The sequence below is a fragment of the Gallinula chloropus genome, assembly GCF_964237585.1.
Source record: "Gallinula chloropus genome assembly, chromosome: 13".
Lineage (NCBI taxonomy): Eukaryota > Metazoa > Chordata > Aves > Gruiformes > Rallidae > Gallinula > Gallinula chloropus.
Window position 1 is genome coordinate 21972580 of NC_140098.1, and position 23689 is coordinate 21996268.

General features: G+C 64.4%; 1 protein-coding gene across 3 annotated transcripts in view; it reads left to right on the top strand.

Moving 5' to 3' along the window:
- Positions 1-2501: 2501 nt before the first annotated feature.
- WWP2 (WW domain containing E3 ubiquitin protein ligase 2) overlaps positions 2502-23689 on the top strand; it is a 33183-nt gene continuing 11995 nt past the window's right edge. For 2 of the 3 annotated variants that reach the window (XM_084270273.1, XM_084270274.1), the window contains exons 1-9: positions 2502-2585; positions 3184-3331; positions 3567-3685; positions 9703-9840; positions 10469-10565; positions 15181-15320; positions 16524-16725; positions 21531-21620; positions 23207-23381. In XM_084270273.1, coding sequence (XP_084126399.1) covers positions 2516-2585; positions 3184-3331; positions 3567-3685; positions 9703-9840; positions 10469-10565; positions 15181-15320; positions 16524-16725; positions 21531-21620; positions 23207-23381 — 1179 coding nt within the window. In that variant the 5' untranslated portion in view covers positions 2502-2515. Of the gene's footprint in view, positions 2586-3183; positions 3332-3566; positions 3686-9702; positions 9845-10460; positions 10566-15180; positions 15353-16468; positions 16726-21530; positions 21621-23206; positions 23382-23689 lie in introns of all 3 variants that reach the window. The other variant, XM_084270272.1, reaches the window with a different exon arrangement.

Consider the following 23689-nt stretch of genomic DNA (forward strand, 5'->3'; position numbering starts at 1 on the left):
TGCGAGGTGGCACCGGCGAGGTGAGGCGAGGCCCGGCCCGGGCCGGCGGGGCCGTGGCGCGGGGCTGGACCGGCCCGGCCCGGCCGCCGGCTTCCTCCTGGCGCCGCGCCTGGGCTGCGGGCGCTCCGCCCGCCCTTTCCCCGCCGCCGCCCGTCCCGGTCCCGTGAGGACCGGGATCCGTCCCGGTCCCTGCGGTGGGAGGGACGCCGGGAGACCGGCCTGGCGGCGGCGGGAGCCCCGCGGGAAGCCGGGAGCTGAGGCCCCGGAGAGAGGGAGCCCAGCGGGAGCGCCCGGGCCCCTCTGGCCACGGGGTGCCGGCAGTGAGCGGGAGCGAAGGGCGAGGGAATCTCTGCCCGCCGGGCCGGGCACCGCTCGCCGAGAGGTGTTTGAGGTGAAACCGTGCGGGGTCGGGAAGAGAAGCGGCGGGGGGAGAGGGTCGGGGGCGGAGCGGCTGGGTCCGGGTCCCGGGCAGGACGGGTCTGCGCTGTGGGGACCAGCGGGTGTGCTGGGCTGTGTCCCAGGCGAGCCTGGGAGCGCAGGGCTGGCACCCTGCGGGGGCTGGGCCGTGTGTCCCGGCGGCCACGGGGGCGAGTGGCAGCGCTGGGAGGGCCCGTCCCTGCAGCGCCCGGGCTGGGGAGCTGGGGTGTCCCCATCACTGGTACCGGTGCTTGGCACACCCCTGATCGCCGGTGCTGAGGGGCTGGCAGAGGGCTGGGGGGCTGGCAAAGCTGGTGTCACCCCAGGAAGGGCCCTGGGGGTGGCTGAAGTGAGCAAAAGCAGTGCCTGTGTCTGCAGGGGAGGACCAGGGATCCAGTGTCCCTGCAGTGAGGGGACGAGCCTGGGGTCTTCCCACGGCTCTGGGGCACTGATGTCCCCGTGAGCGGCCCCAGGGCGAGCTGGCTGGCTGGTGGAGCAGGGGCTGCTGTTGGGGAGGGGCACACGCCCCAGCCGTCCCGTGTGGGCCTGTGCAGTGGCGTTGGCGGAACGCTGGGCAGCGATAACAGTGTGAGGAATGGCCGTGTCCTGAGGCAGGGGGCTGGGCTGTGGCAGGGCGGTCAGAGGGGCAGTGCGGTCAGTCTCGTGAGGGACCCCCCTCCGTAGGTCAGCTCTCCCCTTCTCGTGAGCAAGAGGGGGTCAGCACATGTCAGTGAGCCTCTGGCCACTGTCTCAGAGCTGTGGCAGTGGTGAGGCTGGTGCCAAAGGAGCTCTCCTGGCTGAGGTGTCGGCTGGGCACGGGGCTGGCGTGGAGGAGGGCAGAGAGCACAGACCCCAGCTTGTGAGAGGGGTTTTGTGAAGGGACCTGGCTTTGGGATGGGGCTCAGTAAGGTGTCATGAGGGTGTGTGGAGACGGGGGGCAAAGAGAGATCCTGCAAGTGTGGGGAGCTGGTGGGGGCTGGGACTGCTCTTCTCCCCTTTTCATACCCTCCCCCAGCCCTGATCAGGGTGGGCTGGCAGGTGCTCCAGGCCAGGGCTGGGCAGGAAGGGTGCTCCTGGCTTGGGAGAGGGATCGGGTGTGACCCCATCTGAGCCCCCACTGCTGCCCCAGGTGCTCTGCAGCCCCTGCCCGGGCAGCGACCCTCTGATCCCTGACCTTGATGCCCACGCTGGTCCTCTGCAGCCCCCCTGCCTGGGCAGCCCGGGCAGGAGAAACGCTGCCCCGGACTCAGCAGGACCGTGTGAGCCGGTAGCTGCCTGTGGCCGCTGACTGAGCACCTCGTGCTCCTGGGTGAGACGTGTGACCTCATCCTCCTCCTTCACTCTCAGGCCTTTGGGCGCCCAGCCACGTGCTCTGCCGGCGTCCCCGGGTGCCGCAGCCTTCCCGTGTCCTTCCCTCCTGTCCGGGGTGGGTGGGTGTGTGGCTCGGGGGAGGGGGCTGCAGCGCGGGGGGCAGGGGGAAGCGCCGTGCCTGCGGGCGCAGTGACGTGGCGCCCGAGAGCGAGGAAGTGGTGAGCGCTCGGGGAACCCGAGGTCTGGGCTCGTAGCCCGCTCTGCGGCCTCAGCCCTGCTCTGTGTCCGGAGCAGCCGTGGTCCTGTTCTCCACGGGGTTAGAATAGGTGGGATGTGGCTGCCAGGAAGAGGCCCGGGCTGTCCTTGGGGGATGTGGCTGCTTCCCCGTGCTCTGCCGGCCTTTCCCAGGGTCCCCTGTGCCGTGAGCCGGCGCTGCTGCCCCGTGGCACGGAGTGGGATGTGGGGTGGCATCTCCACATGAGGCTTCGGAGGAGGCCGGGCTGCCCTTGTGCCAGCAGCAGCCCTGGGGTCAGGGTGAGCTGTGGCTGCCCAGACGGGGCTCCAGGAGCCTGGGTGCTGCCCAGTTCGGCTGAAGGGCTTTCCCCAGGGTGTGGGGCTGGTTGGGCAGGAGCGATGGGACCCTGAGTTTCCCTGGCACGTGCTTATGGGGTGCTGTGTCTCCCGGTGGTCACGGGCTCTGGGCAGGGAGCTGAGTGGGACCCCAGCACCCTCGGCGGGAGCCGTGCTGAGACCTGTCCCCTCTCTGCTTCCAGCCGGGGGTGATGCCATGGCCGCTGCGGGCTCCGGCAGGGCCCGGGCCGGGCCGCCCTGCGAGAAGTCCCAGCTCTCCGTGAAAGGTGGGTCCTGCCGGCGCCTGGGGGGCCTGGGCTGCCTCGGGGGGACCGGGACCGGGGCCTGGGGGGCCTGGGCTGCCTCGGGGGGACCGGGACTGGGACCGGGACCGGGGCCTGGGGGGCCTGGGCCGCCTCGGGAGGGCCGGGACCGGGGCCTGGGCCGCCTCGGGAGGGCCGGGACCAGGGTCTGGGCCTGGGCCGCCTCGGGGGGACCGGGGCCGGGGTCTGGGCCTGGGCCACCCTGGGGGGACCGGCGCCTGGAGGGCCTGGGCTGCCTCGGGGGGACCGGGACCGGGGCCTGGGACACCTCGGGAGGGCCGGGACCGGCGTCTGGGCCTGGGGGGCCGAGGCCGGGGCTGGGGCCGGCGCTGCCCTCGGCCCGCGGGTGCCCGGGGGAGCGCCGCGGCGCTGCCGGGCCGGCTCGGCGCTCCCGCGGCCGCGAGATGGCTCCCGTTGCCCGGGGCCGGCCGGGGGGCCCCTCTCCGGCTGCGGGCCCGGCAGCCCGTCCGCGGCCCCTCTCCCCAGGGCAGGAGTCGCGGCGGGGCCTGGATGTCCCCGACGGCCCCCTGACCCTGCGCCCGTGTCCCCCCTGCCCGGGCAGTGGTGTCGGTGAAGCCCAAGGCGCACAGCCGCCCCTCGCGCATGAGCTGCTACGTGGAGGTGGTGGGTGACGGGCTGCCCGGCGAGACCAAGAAGACGGGGAAGCAGATGGGGAGCTCCGAGCTGCAGTGGAACGAGATCCTCACCCTGTAAGTCTCCCCGCTGCCCCGGCAGAGGGCCAGCCCCATGCTCCCCCACGTACCCCACCATGGGGCTGCTGAGGTGTCACCTGGGGACAGCCAGGCTGGGAAGGGAGGGGGTGTCTCCCATTGCTCCCTGGCCTTGCCTCTGCTCCCTGGCTGTGGCAGGACTGGCAGTGCCTGCACCCTGCCTGTGGAGCAGGGACGAGGCCGTGGTGATGGCCCCCTTGTCTGGTCTCTGCAGGAACGTCACTGCTCAGAGCCACCTGGACCTGAAGGTGTGGAGCTGCCATACCCTGAGGAACGAGCTGCTGGGCACCACCTCCGTCAGCCTGGGCAACCTGCTCAAGAGCGGCACGAAACGTACGTACGAGCCGGGCTCGGCGGGGGACCCTTGGCCTCTGCCCCGGCTGGGCCCCCGCGTTCCACAGGCTGCCCATAGGTGTGTGGGGAGGAAGGGCGGCAGCCCCGCCGCTCCCGTGCAGCCCCTGGCCCTGGGAGGGAGGGAACAAGGCACCATTGTGCGCCCTGGGCCGCCTGTCAGGGCCGGGCCGTGACGGAAGCCATACCTCCCTTAGCCAGGGTGCTGCAGCCTGCGTGGAAACACAAACCCCTCAGCTATTTGCTGCCGTTTGTGGTCGCCAGAGTGTGGCTCGTGACAGCAGCTCCTGTATAAAGGCAGCCATTCAGGGCCTGGGCTGCAGGAGGCTGGAGAAGGCTGGCTTTGTCTTTCCTGAGCACAGCTCCACTGCTCGCAAGAGACAGGCTTGGTATTGAGCAGGGAGAGGGGCCTCCGGTGCCCCGAGGGGGGATACGGGGCTCGCTCAGGATCTCCCCTGTGCCAGGGGTTGGGGTGAGCTCCTTCCCCTGGCACTGCTGGCTACAAAACCACAGCTGTGTCCCTGCTGTGCTCCCTGCGGTGGGCAGGCTGCTGTGCCCAGGGTGGCATCTGGTCCTGCCAGGGCAGCAAGGGCTGTGCAGGGAGCCGTGCTGCTGCCGCCACCGCTGCTGCTGTCCCCTCTCAGAGCCCCTGGATGTCCATCCCGGGGAGCTGCAGGGCTGGGTTGCTGCTTGGACTGTCAGGCAGCCCGCAGTGGGGGTCTCTGCCCCCAGGGCACCCTCCTCTGAGGCTTTTTCTCCCCGAGGTGTGAGTGCAGTGCCGTGCCGGGCTCCTGGAGCCGCTGCTGCTCCCGCCCTACCTGCTGCTCCTCGGCGGGGCACAATCGGCTCTTTCATTAGCAGGCGTCCCAGGGGGCTGTGTGGAAAATGAATGGAAAAGGCAACTGGCTGTTGGAGCTTGTCCCTTAACATCCACCAGAAAAAACGTGTCAGATTTTTCCTTGACACTGTGGGCTGGGAGGGAGGACTCTTAAAGCTGCAGAGCCTGCCCTGCCCTGCCGGGAAGGTGCTGCCAGGGGCTGGGGGTGCTGCCTGGGGAGCCTCATGCTCTTGTCTGCCCGTCTCTTCTCGCCTGGCAGCTGCTCCCTCCTCTGCTTTGCACACTCCCTGCTTGGGCTTTGCTGCAGCTCCCCCCGGGGGAGCCTGGGTTCCCAGCAGACCCCTCCCCAAGGAGGCTCCTTGCCCACCGAGGTGGGGGGAGGCTGTTCCCTCTGCCTGCCAGCCCGAACGGCCAGGTTGTGCCAGGGTGCACAGAGGGCATTTGGGATTTCAGGCCCTCCCAGGTCAGACATGGGATGTCTGATTGAGCCCACGACCCTCTGCCTGGGAGCAGGTGCCCTCTGCCACGTCCTGGCTGCCCTCTCCCCATCCAGAGCAGTGCTTGGCAGTGCACACCCTCCCCAAGGCCTCTCCTGCAGGCAGCAGACCCGCTCTCTAGCTCAGTGGTGTTTGCTGGGGCTTTGGTGGGGTTTGCTGTAAGTTGGGGCTGTGTGAGTGTAGCAACAGCCTTCGGCTTGGGATCCTGTAGCTGTGCAGCTTGGTGTGGCAGGATTGCTCTGTTGGGCAGGGCTGGCGTCCCCGCGCCAGTGACGTCCCTGGCAGTGTGTGCTGGGCTCCTGCCTGCCAGGAAGACACTGGAGCTCCCCCCCTGTTCTTTCTGTCAGCTCTGCTGCCAAGCACGGCTCGCTTCAGGTGGGAGTCTGGCTCCAGAGCCTGGAACCAGAGCTCAGCGATGAGCCTGAGCTCTTGGGAAGATGGGCAGAGCCTGATGGAGCTCACAGCCTGGCGGGTCCAGCCTTGCTTTCGGGCTCGCTGTGCTTCCCACCGCCCTGGCAGGTGCCTGTGGGGCCTCTCTGGCAGGCAGCACCCTCCTGCTTTCTGCAGGGAGAGGTGGGTGAAATGGGCCCAGTCACAGAACCCAGCTGCAGCCTTCCAGGAGCTGTAAACCAGCTTGCTTGGATGGCACAGCCCCAGCCCTGAGCCACTGCCTCACAGGACCCTCCAGGAAGGCAGCAGCGACCCCCAAACCTCTGGGAGTCACAGCTGCCCCCCTGCCATCGTGAGCTGCCCCATGAGCTGGCTCTGTGCAGCTGGGCAAGAGCCCTGCTCAGACCGTGCCCACCCTGCCTCACCTTTTGGGTGTTGTGTCCTGTGGGGCTGTGGCCCCCAGCGCTGTCCCTGTCCCTCCCAGGCTCTCTCTGGTGGAGGCTGCTCTCTGTGCCCAGTCCAGGGAGCTGGGGGGCTGCTGGTGCTGTCCCTGTGCCTGGCAGGGCTGCTTGCAGGCAGGGGCAGCAGGCTCTCTGACTCTCTCCTCCCATCTTGCCGTCCTTCCTGGGGCTGTGGCTGTTCAGAGGCAGGAAGCAGGAGGCCCAGGTTCTCCTTGTTGTACCTGGCAGATGAAGTAGTGGGGCATGGTTGTCTCTGAGCTGTCAGCAGCAGGGACAAGAACAAAGCTTCCCACTGCCCAGGGGAAGCTCCTTCCTTCCCCTAAACTCTGGGTTCCCCCTTGGATTCGGGGTGGCTGTGGAAGGGCTGACTCCCTCGTGCTTCCTCTGTGACTGCAGCTGCAGCACGGAGCTGTTCCTGTGGCTGCAGGTACACCTGAAGGTTAAGCTCAGTGTAACTTGCTGGGTGGTGGGTGCTGCAAGTGGTGGTCCCTGCACCAGCCCTGGGCTCTGGGGCAGCTCAGGGACCCTGAGACCTGTGGGAATGTGGCACGGCTCGGTGCTGCCGTCGAGGTGGGAGCGGCTCCGCTGGCATTCTCTGTGCCTGGTGGCAAGGTGCTTTCAGGGCAGGGCTGTGGCTCTGGGAGCTGATTCTCCTGCGGCACGATGGGGACAGGTCGGTTCCTGGCTGGAGCCTGTGGCTCTTGGGGTAGCCCAGAGGATCTGCTTCTCCTGGCTGCAGTGTGGGGTGCTCTCAAGGGGTGCTGGTGGATACAGCTTTGATTGTGCAGAGCCATTTGGAGCAGGGACCAGCCTCTGTGTCCAGTGGAACTGTGGGAAGTGGGTTTGGGGCGCTGGGAGGGTGGGAAGCACCGTCCATCTGCCTGTCTGGAAACCTTCCTGGCTGCGTGTGTGAAGACAGAGCCACCCAAGCCAGGCAGAGGGGCTGCCCCATCCTGCACGGCCGCTCTCAGGCGCTTGTGCCCGTGGCTGTCAGCAGCGTGTGGCTCCTGGCGGTCCCGGGGGGCTGGGGCTCAGCCCGGGGCCGTTATCGCGCTGGCTGCGCCCAGCCTGGCTTCGTGGAACCGTAAATCCGCTTAATGGGCTGGGTGGGAATTCCAGCTCACCTCTGCTAAATGGGAGCTCTGATGCTGCGTGCGGGGCGCTGGAAGGAGCTGAACTGAGACCTTATTCAGACCCAAATCACCCCCCGACCCCCTCCCAAAATAATAATAATCCCTCTGACATTCTGGCTGCCGGCGGGACACAGGCAGCTTTGTGCTCAGCCGCTCAGGGGACCCTCTGTTGGGGCAACAGCAATGTCCCTTTGTGCGTCCCGCGCGCTGGACGGGGACAGTGAATGGAAGGTTCTGCTGGTGTTTATTTTCTTTAAAAAAGCTGGAGGGGTGGAGAGGGGGAGAAGGAAGCCGGCTGGGAGGTTCATGTTCACATCCTCTGCTTGGAGACACCTCGTCTTCGCTGCCGCCCCCTCGCCCGGGTGCCCACACAATGAGGGCTTGTGCAGCTCCGGCGGGGAGAGCGGGGCTGCGGGGCGGCGCGGAGGGGGACGGAGGGGACGGAGGGGACCCCTGGGGTGTGTGGGCACGGCTTCTGTGTGGCTGGGGGAAGATGCACGTCCCTATGGCTTGGGGCAGCGCGGGGTCTGGGTTTGGTTGGGTCTGTGGCTGTGCTCTGTCACATCTTCTATCTCAGGCTCTTAAAACAGGCTGTGGGGTCGCTCTGTCCTGGAGCAGGCTGTGAGCAGATGGGTAAGGTCAGGAGTAGCAGAATCCCTTGGTGGTGATGGGTGAGTACTGAGCCTGTGTGAGCACGTGCTCCTGCTGTGCCCTGGGCACTAAAACCTGAGAGGCTTTCATGAGATCAGTGAGCGCAGTCTGTCCCACAGCCCCGTGGTGCTGAGCTTTGGGGTGCCCACTGAGCACCCTATGGGGCTCCCAAGAGGCTCCCATGAGGTCTGTGAGTGCAGCCTGTCCCACAGCCCCCATGGTGCTGAGCTTTGGGGTGCCCATTGAGCAGCCTGCGGGGCAGAGCCCGCTTGGAGTAGGGAGTGGTGGCTCCCAGCACAGAGCCATCTGCCCTGCAGCTGGAGATCCCCTGGCAGGGCTGCCCAGCTCTGCGTGAGGATGGCTACCAGCTGTGGGCCGGTGCCAGGGCTGTGACCCGCCTTGTGCTGTGGACTCCGTGGTGGCCAGGCTGGTGCAGCGGCACCGTGGTCTCTGTGCCTTCACCCTGGCTGGGGTGGCAGCTGTAGGTGTTGTCTGGGTGGTGGCTGCAGACCCCAGGGCCCATCCAGGACCTCACCCTGGGGCCAGAGATGGGCTGAGAGGTCCCCGAGCGCGTTCCCATCTTCCTCCTGCTGCTGCTGGCAGGGACCACACCCTGTCCCCGCGGCGCAGCGGGACAAAGCAGGGTGCTCACAAATGGTGGCATTGTATCCTGAGAGATCTGCCTCTAATAAAAATATTATGTGAGCAAGTGAGTCAGGAAGCGTCTGGGCCGGTGTCCCAGGCTGGCACAGCCGCGCTCCTCTGGCCTTCCCCGGCGCAGCGGGGCGGTTCTGTGCCGATGGTGCGAGGGCCCTGCCTGCTCACGGACACCCAGGGCCGGGCTGCTCTCCTGGTGCTTGTGGGATGTGGCTCTGCAGGAGGCAGGCTTGTGTGCTTGGCTGGAGGAGGTCATGGGAGGCGTGTGGGCAGCCCCTTCACACACCAACATGCTCTTGTGGCTGTATGTGTGTGGTGAGGAGCTGCCAGAGGCCTTGAGGAGCTGGTGGGGTGGTGAGTGCCTGTCCTGGGGCGCAGGGCAGCAGATGGCTGTGGCTGCCAGCTACGTGTCAGTGAGACTGGGCAGGTGCCAGTGCTGGGAGCAGTTGTTGGGCGCCCTGGCACGTGGCACCATGCGTGTCCCCAGCTCCCTGTCCCTCCTGCTGCGGCCCTGTGTCCATGGGGAGAATGGTGAGCAGTGTTTGGGGCTGTTACCCCTGAGCAAACCCTGGTGTCCAGCCGTGCTGGGAGCTGTCACTAACCTGCTGGAGCCAAGCTGGCTCACAAGGGAGGGGAGTGGAGCTGGCAGCTGTCTCCAGCAGCCTCCCAGCCCACGCCACCCACTCCAGATGCTTCTGCACGGGCAGCCTGATGCTGCAGCAGCGTGTTCCTGTGTGTCTGGGGACAGCCCTTTGTGCTGCTGGCATTCAGAGCAACTGATGCTCAGGGATGGGAGCAGAGGGATGTGCCTGGGGCTTTCCTTTGCTGCTTGGTGTGGGGGTCCCCCGGTTCTGCTTGCTCCTCTGCAGCAGGCCAGGGCTCTGAGTGCTGCTGGGCACATAGCTGTCAGCCTGCTTTGTGTCCCAGGCACCTGCTGGTGGGCACCCTCACTCCAGACCCTTGTTGCCCAAACCAGACAGATCCCTCTGCGTTCCTGCCACGACCTTCCCCACAGCCCCAGCTTCTGCTCTGTGAGCGATGGTGGCCTTGGGGGGCAGCTCCACCCCTGCGGAGGGTCCCCGCTTTGGGAGCAGTGGCGGGTGGAGGAGGGTCTTCCCTGGGAGCCGGTGGTGGGGGTGGCTGTGTGTCCTCTGGCGATGCTGGTGGGTATGTACTGGTGTGGGGCTGGTGCTGGTGGTGCTCACTGGGCCAGCCAGCCCCGAGGGAGCGGACACGTCCTTTGGGGGCGTGGGGAGGCTGACGTCCCGTCCCGTCCCGTGGGGCAGCCGGGGCGGTGGAGCCGCCCTCCGTCACGCCTGGCATCCTGAGTGGTGACTGGTCTTTCTCTCCCTGTCCCCCTCGTCTCCCACAGTGGAGAACAGGCAGCTGACCCTGGACCTGCAGACGGAGAACAAAGGCAGCGTTGTCTCGGGCGGGGAGCTGACGATTTTCCTGGACGGGCCCGCTGTTGATGTGGGCAGCCTGCCCAATGGCAGCGCCGGCACAGAGGGTGAGTGAGTGCCGCCCGGCCCGCCTGCGCGCGGGGGCTCTGCGCACGGGGCGCTGAGCGGCGCCGGCGAGGGCAGTGGGGCTGAGGCTGCAGCCCCTGGCACCTCTGGGCGAGCGTCCCCCAGCTGCCTCCTCTCCCAGGAGGGGCTCTGGTCTCTGTTCACCCCGACTCGGGGCCTGTGCATGGGCTCCCGTGGGAGTTGAGCGATGGTGGGACAGACTCACGCCTTGCCTCCCCGCTGGCACAAGAGGAGCAGCCCTCCATCAGCTGCCCACCTTCCCCCCCTGTCCTGTCTGGCCTGGGGAGGTGGCTGCTGCAGTTACTGCACGGCCTGGAAAAGGGCTTCCCACAGTGGAGAGGGACATGGACTGATGTCTGACCTGGAGAGCTCTTGCTGGATGGGGGCTGGCCACTGCTTTTCCCCAGCCCCTTCCCCTCCTGGCTGGGACATGAAGGCTGTGAAACACAGGCACCTCAAACACAGCTGCTCCCCCAGTCCTGCGCTGCCATCACCATCCCTAGCGCCGCGCTCGCAGCCAGGGTGCTGTGGAACGGGGTGTCTGAAGGAGCAAAGAAGCAGTAGGTGCCTCAGTCATTGTCTTCACCTTGTCTTTCTTCACCCCTCCAGGGTCCCAGGTGCCTGGACGGGACGCTGGCGGCACAGCCACAGCCGCAGAGGGCAGACACCAGCCTCCCAGCACCAACTGCTTTGGGAGCAGACCCAGGTAAGGGTCCCGCGCTGGCAGCACCTGCTGTGGGGTGGTCGCGAGGCAGCTCAGAAGCATCTAGGTCGTTCTTGTGTGGTGGACCCCATTCCAGATCTCCCAGTGAGCCCCAGTATGGCAGCCAGAGGGGGAGTGGAGAAGGGGTGGGCTATTTGACCTCCTCAGGGCTTGAGAGCTGGGAGGAGCTGAGGGCTGACTGTGCAGCTGAAGTGCAGCTCAGCCCGGCCGCTCTTCCGAAATGTTTGCTTCTTGAGGTGTATTGGGCCTGCGATGGCCCAGTTTCCTCCAGTTACTGTACCAACAGCCTACCAGGGAGGTGTGGGGCAGGCTGAGACCAGCAAACTGGGCAAACGCTGCTCTGTGGGGACCCCTTCAAATGGGGGTTGTGGGGACCCAGCCCTGGGCCAGCACCGGGCTGGACTGGGAAGCACGTTGTCCCTCTGGGTGATAGCCACAGGGGGATGCTTCCGAAGGTCCAGGGAGAGCAGGAGAAGCAGAGCTGCAGGGAAATAACAGCTGCTTCCAGAGGAAATGAGCTGCTTGGGCACCAGGCCATCCTGTGCCTGGCACGCTGCCCTCCCTTGCCTTCTCGCTGGGCTGGAGCAGCTCAGCGCTGCTCCTTTTGGAGCTGTGGTTATTGAGAGACGTGTCACACTGTCAACATGGAGTTGAATTTAACACCTATTTATGTTTCCAGAGCGTGGCAGCGGCCCAGCAGCCTGTGCAGATGTTCTGGTAGAAGTGTGCCTGGTGAGAGGGCGCCCGCAGCCTGCCCGATAAGAGGCTCTGCGTGGCCCTGGCTCGCAGCAGTGAGCCCCGACCTCGAGCCCTTCTGCTCCTTCCCCTGCAGGCACACACGAGGGACGAGCTAAGGGGTTACACGGGTTTGGCTCTAGAAAGTGCTCTGCCCCCTGTATCTCGTATTTGTCTCCCACCCAAGGAGGGAGCAGGGCAGGAGCTTTGGAGCAGGATGCTGGGCGGTTTGTGCCCTCTTGTTGTGGCTGCTCCTCTCCATCCCTCCTGACCGGGTGTTAAAGCCTTTGCAGGGCTGAGAGGTGCTTGGTGACCTGGGAGTCGGACTTCAGAGCAGTGAAGCTCTGCAGTGGGAGGCTCAGCCTGGCAGCTGGGCTGCCTGTCTGCTGACCCCATCTGCTTTCCCAGTGTCTGTCTGTAGTGTCTGCTTGACCTCACCTGCCAGATACATGTGGCAGGGCCTGGCTGGTACCTTTAGAGACACTTCCATGTGTGTGCAACTGCTACAAACCTCCTGGCTGCTCTGGTGTGGGACATTCCCTAGGCTAGTGTTGAACCCATCGCTCACATTCAGGGGTGTTCTGGACAGAGCCCCACAATTCGATGTCTGACTCTGCTGTCCATACCCTCTGTGGAAGCAGCTGCCTTCTCTGGAGCACGGGGCACAGCCCCTCTGCACATGGGAATGCTGGCTGGTGTTTGCTCTGTTTATACGCAGAGCCCCGTTTATTTTTGTGGGCTTGGTGATGGATGCTGGCAAACCTGCTCCCTGGATGGAAAGAAAAGGGTCATTCTTTGCTCCTGGGCTATTTCTACACTGTCCCCTCAAGGGAAACTGCTTGCTCAGGGCTTCTCTTTCTTCTCCTGAACAAATGTCATCTCGGGAGTTGCTGCTAATCTTGGTGACGGGGTGTGAAATTCCACGGCCCAGAGAAAACAGAGCCCAGAGGAGAGCTGGTGCTGTGGGTGCCGGAGCTGCCACAGTCCCTGTTCCTCTCGTGGTGGCCATGTCCTCTGACAGGGGGGACTGAAGCAGCCTGGGCTGCTCCCTGCGGGGTGGCTGTGGCTGGTGAGCTGTGTTGAGTGTCCTGGTCTGAGTGTGGCCATGAGGAGCGGCTGTTGTGGTCCCCAACTCGTGTGGTTCCCCCAGTGCAGAGTGTTCTGCTTTCTCAGCTCATGTGATGCCCAAACCTCGCTGCTCAGCTGGTGGCAGGCAGGAGTGTCCCTGTGGGCAGGCGGGTGTGCTGCCTGCTGCTGTGTTGGGGCAGGGGGTGCTCAGGGCCTTGGGGATGTGAGATGGGTGTTGGGCCAGCTGGAAGGAGCTGGGGAGTGGGAATGAGGTGGGTTCCGGATTTCGGAAGCGGGTGCCAGAGCTGCTGACTGCACGGGGTGAGCGGGTGTTCATCCTGCCCCAGCTTCAGGGTGCTGGTGTACAGGTGCTGTCCCTGTGAGGACTGTCTGTTGTGGGGGGGAATGGAGCTGCCTCCTCCCTGCTTTGCAGGGGCAGGGGGAATCACTCAGCCCCAGGGTTTGGGAGCTGAGCCCCTGCCACCCACGTGGTGCTGGGGCTGTCCCGGTTATGTTTCTGATGGTCATGGCACCCACAGCCAGCGCCGGATCCTGGTTGTGTCCTCTGTGCTCCCTTGGGTGCAGTTTGTGATCTGGGGTGCCAGGGGAGACCAGGCCAGTGCTGCCACCTCTGCTGGCATCTCCTCTGGGACCTCCTGGGCACCACAGCAGGAGGAGGGAGCTGTCTTTGGGTCTTGTACCCGGGACCCGCGTCAGCCTCTGCATCGTGGGGGGCTCAGCTTTGGCAGGCAGGGGGCTGAGGGGTTGACGTCACCCTGGCTGACACCGCTTTCCTCTTCCTCAGTGTCTGCGATGGGGCAGCCACCCGCGGGCTGCGATGGGTGGGGGGCACGGGGGGGGGTCTGGGAGGTGGGCTGCCCCCCGCACATCCCTCTCCGTCCCACCGGCACGGCCGTGGGAGGCCGTTCCCCTCCGTGCTGTGGCTTGTTTTCTCCCGCTCCTATTTTAAGAGCGTGTTCCCAGCCCCGCGCGCTCCCGTGGCCTCGCTGGGTTTGTTTCCAGGCGGCTATTAAAAGACAATGCCCAGATGGGAGCACTCGTAGGAGGGCTGGGCTGGGCGGCGGGCCGGCTAATTCAGGGCTGGTAACCTTGTGCGGCCGGCTGGCAGCCTGGAAACATCCTGTTTTGGTTTCTAAAAACGCTCTGGGCAGCTCTGAGCTCATCTCTGCTGAGAAGGGCAGGCACCAGATCCATGCCATGCCCCTCGAGACCTGCTCCCAGCAGGACCAGCTCCTGCTGGTGCTCCCACCCGCCTGCTCCCCTCCAGCCGGAGCTCTGGGACCTCCCAGCCCCGCTGTGGGGTGCATATGGGGAGGTGTATGGTGCCTGTGTGCCCCACTGAGCCCCAGGGACAGGCAGTGGGGGGCAACCTTCACCCCCTGACCGGGGAAGGAGGAGCCTGCTCTGTGCCCATGGCTGCTCTGGGTTCCCAGGCACTGGTGGCCAAAGCAAACCCCCAGTGCACAGTGGTGTCCTGGGCATAGCTGGGGTTTTGGGGTGAGCTCACTGTCTGAGGGGTGCCTCAGGGAGCCCCTGCACAGGGCTGCCCTCCTGGGAAGGTCTGTGGCTGGCCGTAGAGGCCTCAGTAGCTCCTACTTGCAGGCCCTTTGGCCCGTGGCTCTTATCTGCTCTATTTTCTACAACCATCTCCTGCTTTCCCATATCTCCTCTTGATCCCAGCCCTTCCTCTGCCTGATGCTGTGAGCTGCTCTCCTCAGGGAGAGCGGGAGGGACAGGGTGCATGCAGAGCTGGTGAGGGTGGCATGATTGATGTGCCCTGTCGCTGCCAAGCTGCTGTCCCCTCCCAGCTCCAGCCCTGCGCCCTGGGGACAGTTTGTGGGCTTTGCCCTTTTAAGGGGAGAACTTGGCTGGGCCAAACCGACTTCCTAATCCCCGTGGTCCTCACCCTCTGCGGTCACCGCCCCGGCCTGGGACCCTGGGCAGAGGTGCCCTGCCAGATGTGGGAATGCAGCGTCCCCCCTCTCACCCTGCCCTGTCCCCTCCCTGCTGGCAGTAACCACCCGGCTTCCTCATCAGCCCCAAGGCCCTGGGCTCCTGGGTTGGCACAGGGGGGTTGGAGGGGGAGAGTTGCCCAAGGGGACAGGGTGGCAAAGGATCTCTGGCATGGCACAAAGAGGGGGCTCCCTGGAGAGATGGAACAGCTGCATCTGAGCTGGTTGCAAGCTGTGCCATGAATTAAGCTCCTGGCTGCTTGTTCCCTCCGTTGCTGGAGGCTGCAGCTCTCCTGGCACTCACACCTTCCTCACCTGCTTTTGTCAGGGCTCCCAGCCGGGCGGGAGGCACAGAGAGGGATCCCACTGGCTCCCAACACCGTGGCACTGCGGTGCTGGAGCTGGTGCTGGTGCACGCTCTCTGCTGGGAGCTTCCTGGCAGAGGTGGATGGAGCAAACTGCTGTGGGTGGCTTGGGGCTCTGAGTGGGTTTCTGGCTGCCAGTGCCCGGGGATGTTCCTAAGTACATGGGGTGGCAGGGGTGAGCACCCACAGACACACCCAAGGTCTTTGGCACCCAGGTTACTCCTCAGTAGGACTCTGGTGCCAGCAGGCAGGTACCAGCACGTGGGGCTGGACTGATGGGTCTGAGGAAGCAGCATGAGTTGGAGAGGCACGTGGCTGCGTCCTGGCCACTCTCCGGGGACAGCAAAGGCTGTGCTGGGGGAGAAGCAGCACGAGACTGAGCTGAGGCAGCAGGAGCAGGGTTTTCTCTGGGAGGCCAGCACTGTGTCTCACCCCTCGTCCTTCTCTCCCTTGCAGGACTCACCGACATGCGGCTGGAGCAGCCAGGCAGAACATGGGGAGTGGGGAGCAAAGTCCCAGTGCCAGGAGCCGGCACCGGCAGCAGCCCAAGGGCTCGCAGCACGCCGGCATGGCCAACGGCACGGCCAACGGCACGGGTGAGCCGGGGGCTTGGGGTGACAGGGATGGGGCTGGGCTTTGAGGGAGAACACGGGGTTCTGGGAGGATGATGGCTCTGGTAGTGCCTGGGAATCTTCTCCCTGAGGATTGATGGATTTCTATTGGTGTTACCTTTGAGCTGGGCACTCGTAGGGTCTGGTCAGCCTGTCCTGAAATGTTTTGCCTCCCTGGTTTGGTCGGTCTGAGGCAGATGTTCTTGGCCCAGGCCCAGCCTCCCCAGTGGCTTTATGACTGTGCTGCCCTGTGTACCGCTCGCAACCTCTGTGTCCCCCACAGATGCCTTCAGTGATGCCGTTACCCTTGGGGATGGGGACAGGAGTGCTTGGGGGGCTGGGTCAGCGCTGGCCAGCCTGCCTGGCACTCGGGAGTACCTCTAGCAACCATCCTCTTCCTCCTCTTCTGTCCTCTTCCTCCTCACCTTGTGCGTGCTGGTGACAGTATCAGGGTTTGTGAGCACACTGCTGGGAGAGCATCCCCGTGACATTTGTCACTCAGCTGTCACTTCATCTGACAGGAACAGGAGTTGTATTTTGTGGTGTGTTTCCCTCTGAGCCTTGCTGCTCAGCCCTGGCTGTGCTCCCCTCAGAACCTTCCTTATCAGGAAGCTTCGGATCAGCTTTTCCCTGGCTTTCTCCCAGGCTGAGATCAAACCATTCCATGGGTCCCTCTCAGAGCTGGCACAAGGTGACTGAAGCTTCTAGAACCACCCTTTCCAAGGCTGGCTGGAAGTGAGCAGCAGTCAGGGTCCCACGGGACCCCCAGGGAAGCTGCTGTGAGCTGCTGCCCTGGCAGTCCAAATCGCCCCTCGATCTGCCTGAGGGGCTCCTTTGGTTGCTGAAGCTGCTGTGTGCCAGGGTTCCTCGGGGCTGGAGGATGAGGATGCTGTCCTGGGCAGCCTGCCTCTGCTGCAGTGTCCATAGTCCTTCAGTCCTCCCATCTGGGGGGCTCTCTGCTGGCATGAGGCTTTTCCCTGCAGTACTTCTGAATACTTGGGCTCTGGTTTTGTCTTGGGACAAAGGCACCAGTTCCCAGAGGGGTCTGAGTACTGGGCAGAGGAGGTGCTGCAGGATGGGAGCTGCACCCGCCTCGTACTCTGCTCCAGGACCCCGTGGGTGCCATAGGTCAGCTGGGATCCCGTCGCCCTTCCTGGGTGCTGACAGCCCTGCCCTCTGCCTTTGCAGTGAACGGGGATGCAGCAGGAGCTGTGGACACTGACGAGGAGAGGCCGGCGACGGCGGCGACCGGACCGACCCCGGCGGCACCGAGCCCGGCTGAGGGCTCCGGTGCTCCTGCCCTGCCCAGCTCCGGAGAGGCGGAGGAGGCGGCCTCCGGCGCCCCAGCGGCTCGGGCGGCAGTGCTGGCCCTGGATGCTCTGCCCCCCGGGTAAGCTCTGCCTCCTGCTCCAGGCTTTCCTTCCCCAGCAGGGCCAGCACGGCGTGGTGCTCCCAGCCCTCGGTGTGGGGCGAGACACGGCCCTGGCAGGGCGACTGGGGCAACATGAGCGAACTGGGGCACTGTGGTGTGCTGGAAGGGGAGGGTGTTGGGGGGAGGGGGCCGTGCTGGGAGTCAGTGGGAATGTTGGTGGGAGTCTGGGGGTGCCTGTGAGGGGTGCAGCATGTCCTCCCCAGCTGTTCCCTCCTCTGGTTCGGGCTCTGGTCTGTGCCCACGCTGGGGTGGCCGAGAGCGAATCGCATCTCTGCAGCAAGCGGGCTCAGCGTCTGCACCCAGGGGAGCAGCAGCTACTCCTCTGCTGGCCTGGGACTGCTGAAGGGATCCATCAGAGGAAAGCACATGAGAGAGTGAGCGTGGATGTGCAGGGAGCTCCCTCCTGGCAGGAGGGCACCAACATGCCCTCCAGAGACACCACGGGGGCCCTGGCTACTGCTGGGGGAGGTGGGCAGGACCCTCCTATAGTTGTGCCCCTTCCACTCCCTGCTGCGGATGCTCCGCATCCTGCATCCTCCTCCTCCAGGGGATGTGGGAAGGGGCTGGGAGGGGAACTTGAACTGGCTGAGCCATGCTGGTGGGGGCAGTGGGAAGGCTGGGGGGGCTCAGCCTGCTCTGTGCTGGGGTGGGTCAGTCTCCCTTGTACTTCAGACACCTTTAACTCTGGGCTGAGAAGGCAAAGCACGAGGAGGGGGGTGCGCATGGCTTGTGTTTGGTATGAAGGGAGCTGTTTATTTTCCTTTGGCTGAGGCGATGCCTGGAAGGTCAGGGCCTGGCTGGTGTGTCAGTCACAGGTAATTAGGGTTAACAGCTCAGTGTGCCTTTATGCCTGTGTGTGAGGCTTTCTGTTCCCCGGCCTGGGCGCTTCCTGTTTCCAGGCAGCTGGAAAAGTCCAGCACTCTGAAAAAGGTCTTTATTCCAGGCAGAGCTTATGCCCCTTCCTGCTCTACCAGGTAGACTGAAGGTCTCCTTTTCCCCACCCCTGCACGGCCCGAGGTGGAGACAGGATGGTGTTTCTTTCTGAGGGCAGAGGGGAGCCCACAGGTACCTCGCAGTCGGGGTTTCCGGAGCCTCGGGGGTGCTGTGAGCCTGGCTTTAAGACACGCTGGAGCTGTGCTGACCTGGTCCAGCTGGGTGGAAGGACTGTGTGTCCTGCCCACGCCTGTCTCCCTGCAGCGCTCACACCCCAGAAAATCACCCACGTCAGAGTGGGGAGGAGGAAAAGCTGTTGTGCTTTGGGAGACGGCTGGAGAGGAGCCGTGGAGGGGTGATGAGCCATCCTCCTGGCTGGGCTGTCTGGGCCTCTGGAGATGCCTTTTGAGTAGCACCTTGTGTAACCATCCCTCCCTGGCCTGACGTAGGGGAACAGGGCAGAAACCCTCCTGCACGTGCTGAGTTACACTCTGGGCTGGTTTGGGGAGCAGCCAGGAGTGTTGAGGTCTGCCCAGGGGAAGGGGAGCAGAGGGCTGAGTCCCCCCAAGTCCCTGTGGTGTGAGCCCAACCCCAGAGCTGCCAGACCAGGTCCTGGCCAGGGTGGATTTGCACAGAGAGGGGTTGCACAAAACACAGCAGCCCTGGGGTGGCATAAAGGGGCTGCTGGGGACCTCCTGAGACCTGATGTAGGGCAGGGGATGTTTGGCTGAGTCACCATGCCAGGGTATTGCTCTGAGTGGTGGTTTGGGGCCCAGCCGGGGAGGTGGGGGTGTGCTGGCTGGGCTGGTGGAGGCAGCGATGTGTCAGGCAGAAGGATGCAGACAGAACCAGGCTGCTGCAGCTCTGGCAGCAGCCTGCTCTGCAGGGATAGCCCCTCGCTGGCCTGGCTCCTGCAGGGATGGCTGTGTGGATCCTGCTGCGGAGCCCGTGAGCGATCCCTGTCCTGTTGCCGCTTGCGGGAGCTGCCGGTCGCTCCCTAAATCATAGAATCCCAGCCTGGGCTGGGTTGGAAGGGACCCCAAGGATCATAGAGCTCCAACCCCCCTGCCACAGGCAGGGACACCAACCTCCAGGCCTGGAGCTACACAAGGCTGCCCAGGGCCCCATCCAACCTGGCCTTGAACACCCCCAGAGCCGGAAGGGAATCGTGTCCCTCCTGCTTTCCACCTGGGCCCTGCCTCCTTCTCTGAGCGTGTCTCATCCGTGGGAGCAGGGAGAGCTGTCCTGCCTGGAGGGTGCTGGGAGCAGCCCCGGGCTCCCTGCTCGGGCGAGCTGCGAGCGGCTGGAGCGGCAGCGCCTGGGGTCATGCGGGGATCCGGGGCTGTCTGCTCCCACAGCCGCCTCCAAACATCTGCACCAGCTGCGGTGGGCACAGAGGCATCTCTCACACAACTGGGAGTCTGTTCTCGGGGCTGGAGGGTGCTGGAAGGTGTTCTGAATAATTCCAGCCCTGGCAGTGCCCAGAGCCTCCTTCACATCCTCCTGGACGGTTTCCTCGCGCAGCCGGGGAGCGCGTGTGGCGCGGGAGCCGCCGGTCGCCCAGGCCCCTGGCGCAGGGTGCCGGTTCCCACCTCGGGGTTCCTGGGCGAGCCGATAGCTGGCGGGGGGAGGGGCCCGAGAGCCGCTGGCTCCTGCATCTGGTTCCGATCAGCGATGGTCCTGCGCGGGGACAGGCGGCCGGTAGCGCGCGGTGTGTGCTCGGCGCTGTCTCGCCCGCACAAAGAGGTGCATTATGCTGCTGGCAGGCGGCGCGGGGCTGTGGTTTCTTACATAAGGAGGGCGTTTTGTTTGGACTCCAGGGTTGCCTCTGCACTGCCACAGCCGTCCGGGGCTGCCTGTGCCCCTGGCCTTGCCGGCAGGCAGAGCGCAGCCAGCGCCGGCCCATGCGCGGGGCAGCGATGCGCGTGGGGTAGAGCTCTCGCCATCCACGCTGCTCCTCGTCCTTGTCAGGGGGGATAGGGCAAGGGGGAGGGATGCTGGCTGGGGTTAGGGTCCCCAGGGCAGAGCCTGTTGTCCTGCGGGACAGCAGGCAGGGCACAGGGATGCTCGAAGGGTTGGGCAGGGTGGTGTGAGCAAGGATGGGCTGTCCCAGCGCTGGTCATTAGTGGTAATGACAGCTCGTCAGGGCTTGCTGCTTACTGGAGGTGACTTGCCCTTCGTAGGGAGAGGCAGCCCTCAATAAATGTCCTGAGGAGCCTGTGAGCTTGTCACCTGCTTGCACAGGGTGTGAAATGGGGACAGAGGGCATCAGTCAGCACCAGCAGCTTGGCCTCGCTGTTAAGGGTGTGGAGGTACAAAGGTCCTGGCTTGGACATCCCATTGGGATAAGCACTGGTGTCCCCAGGTCTGCCCCAGGGATGGGGAGGACCCAGTGCTGCTGCCTGGTAGCTTTTATCTGCAGATGTCCCCTGGTCCCTGTGCATGCCTGAAGCTGGCAGTGCTTTTGAGAAGCCTTCAGAAGTGAAGCCAGCAGATCTGATTTGGGTTAGACAACCTCCTGGAGAAGTCCTGAGCCTGGCATTCCTGTTCCTCTCCTGCTGTTGGGGAACTGATGTATCTCACGGGCCGGGATTGCTTCTGCCCGGGGGTGGAGAGGTGGCTGCAGCTCTCCCCGTTCCTGCCTTCCCCCCCATGGAGCGGTGTCCAGCTGTGGTGCACGTGGACCTGTGGCTGAGGCCACCCCCCGGGGAGGTTTTGGGGTGAGCAGGGACCCTGTGAGCCCAGGCCATGGGCTGCTCCCCCGCAGAGGGCTTCTTGCTCTCTGCAAGCTCAGGTTTGTTCCCTCGCTGTCACAGCAGAAGCTGGTGTGTTCGCTCCTGGAGGCTGTTTGTGATGGTTCATAGAGGCTGAGGATGGGATCAGGAGGGAGAGCTGAGGGAGTGGGGCAGGGGCTCGCTCTCCCTGCCAGCAGCCCCCTGTTACCCCCTCTCTGCTGCAGACCCAAAGCTGCTGGGAACACGGGGTGCTCTGGAGCTGCTACAGGCCTAAACTCCTGTGAATAAACAAAGGCAAAGAGCTGGTTTTGGTGCAGTGGGGCGAGGCCAGGCCCTCCTGTCACCCCTGCTCCCTGTAGGGCCCAGCTCCCAGCCCCGTCCCTTCTGCCTGTGCCACGTTTTTAAGCCGTTGCTGCTGGCAGTGAGCAGGGGGACGGCCAAGGGGAGAAGTCAGCCCAGCCCAAACTCAGAGATGTATTAGCAGAAACCAAACTAAAACAACATCAGAAACTCAGGGGATGTAAAACTGACCCTGTGTGAAAGCTTATGCTGACCATCCTGCTTTCTGGGGGGAAAAACTAGGGATTCAGGCTGCAAACCCTGCCTGTTCCCAGGGTGGGAGCTGCTCTCAGCCCTGTGAGGAGGTGGGCTGGCTCATCCCCCAGATGCAGCTCGCTGGTGCCCTTGGTAATAAGGTGGTGATGAATTATTCACACTGGCTGATTGGAGGGGGAGGCTGGGCTCTGAACCCCGGGGCACGCCCAGGAGCCGTGTTCCCAGGGAGGCTGTGTGGGCATGGTGTAAAGCAGACAGAGGTGCCTGTGAGTCCGACGGCTCTGGCTGCTGGTCCCACATGCCCTGTCCCAGCTGAGCCCCTCCACTTCACCCCTGCGTTTGGGGGAAGGATGGGTGCCCTCTCCTCAGCCTCAGGTTCCCTCCACATCCCTCCCAAGGGGTGCTGCTCCCCCTGGCTGGCCCCAGAGCAGTGGGGCTGGGCGTCAGGGAGGGCAGTTTGTTTTGGGAGCTGCACCTTGGGCAGGCTCTGGGCTGCCAAGTCACCTCTCTCAGGATTTATTTCTTCTTTTCTTCTTGCAGGTGGGAGCAGCGAGAGCTGCCTAATGGTAGAGTCTACTATGTAGACCATAACAGCAAGACCACCACGTGGGAAAGACCTCTTCCTCCAGGGTAAGGGGCCCTGGGCAGCTGCACTGGCTGTGTGGGACTCTGTAGGGAAGGGGAGGAGGCAGCTGGTGGCAGGAAGGTCTTCTCATTCCTGAAAAGAAATGGGATGAGATGGCCAGGTGTTTGCTGGCCTGACAGCACAGCCTGTGTCCTCAGAAAGGTCTTCTCATCGTTTGTCAGAGGGAAGAGCTTCCCAGCCTGTGGTGTTTTGCCCTCTGTGAGAGGGAGAGCTTTTCCACGCCGCCCTTGGCAGTCGCAGATCGCTCGAGCAGCCTCTTGCGGGCAGAGCAGGCTGGGCCTTTGGGATGGGATGCCAGCAGCATCCCCCCAAGGGCTGGGAGAAGGGTGGGGATGGGCCTCGTGCCACCTGGGAAGAGCTGTGCTTCTGGTTGGGAACTGAACAGAAAGAGGCATGCTTGGCATGCCCCGAGCCTGCAGCTGGACCCTGGGGCTCTCAGAGGGTCTCAGGCACGTTGGGGGCTGCGTGTTTTGTAGCAGATGATGCTGATGGGCCCTGGGAGACCTGCAGGAAGCTCCCTGCTTGCAGGAGCAAAGAGCCTCCAGGTCCTCCCTGGGGCCACACGCTGTCCAGAAGCTGGTTGAACTCTCACCTCTTTGTGCTCCCAAAAGCAGAGAACTCCATACAGCCAAACTCATGCTGTTCTCTGGGCTGAGGCTGTTTAGGGCTGGAGTGACTGAAGTGTGGTTTAACCACCAGTGTCACGTGTGGAAGGGAAACACAAGCCTGTCCCCTGGTCCTCCAGGTACCTCTGGGCACACGTTACCTTCAATTAATCCACTTTCTGGTCCTACAGCAGCTTGGGAAGAGGGAGAGAGCTTGCCATCAGTGTGAAAGTGGGAGTGTATTACCTGGCAAGGAAGGCTTGGAGAACCCCAGGTGTGCTCCTGCCCTCCTGCACAGGTCTCCAGCCTGTGCCTTAGCTCTGTCAGAGGTCAGATGCTTACAGCATCCTGGTGTGAACTCTGCTGGTGCCTGGGCATCCCGTCCTGCCTCTGTGTGCCCTTGGGGGAGCTGCTCCAGGTCTCCCCAGTCTCTTGTGATTCCTTGTGGTGGCTGTTGGCCAAAGCAGCCCCTCCAGCACTCAGGATGGGGGGTGTGCTGGGGCTGGAAAGGGAGCTCTTGTGTGCAGGGGGGCAGAGAGCAAGTGGCTGGAGTCAGCCTGTGGTGACCTGACAGATCACGGTCTCCCCAGCTGGGCGCTTGGCCCGGCAGCTCCCGGCTGTGTCCCTCTTGGAGAGCTCTGAGCTGCTTCTCTCCTGCGGCACCAGTTGACCCCCAGGGACCTTGGCAGCTTGGGAGGGGGCTCACAACCCAGTGCTCCCCTCAGTCGTGTATCAGCACCTTCTGGGGCAGCAGCTGGGTGTTCTCAAGGCGTCGCTGCCTGTCCGGTGAGGGCGTGGGAGGTCCCTCAGCGTAGGGCTGTGGTGTGTGTGCTCTCTGCTTCTCCGGGGCTTCCCCCACCCTCACACCAGCGCTGAGGCTGAGCTGCTGCACGGCAGCTGGGGGCCCCTGCCCGCAGCACCCGCTGAGGACGGAGGGTGACGTCATCTTCCTCTGGCGTTGGCAGGTGGGAGAAGCGTGTGGACCCTCGGGGCCGCTACTACTACGTGGACCACAACACCCGCACCACCACCTGGCAGCGCCCCACCGCCGAGTACGTCCGCAACTATGAGCAGTGGCAGTCCCAGCGCAGCCAGCTCCAAGGAGCCATGCAGCACTTCAGCCAAAGATTCCTCTACCAGGTGAGAGCCGGGGCTGCAGTGCTGCAGGTCTCGCCCAGCTCTCCTGCCAGTCCCACTTGGGCTGGGCTGGGAGACCCCCTGAGTGCTGGAGGTGACGCTGGGCCGTGTGGGGTCTGGCTGCTCAGCAGAACAGTGTCCAGGCAGTGCAGCCCCACAGCTCCTGCTGCCTGCAGAGAACCCTGTGGGAGTAACTTGCTTTTTATAAAAGGGCTTGAGTGGCCCTGGAGGGTGGTGGGAGATGTCCTCAGCGTCCCTTCAGCTCAGCACACCCTTTCTCCCTTGGCTCCCTGCAGCCAAGCCTTGCTGCT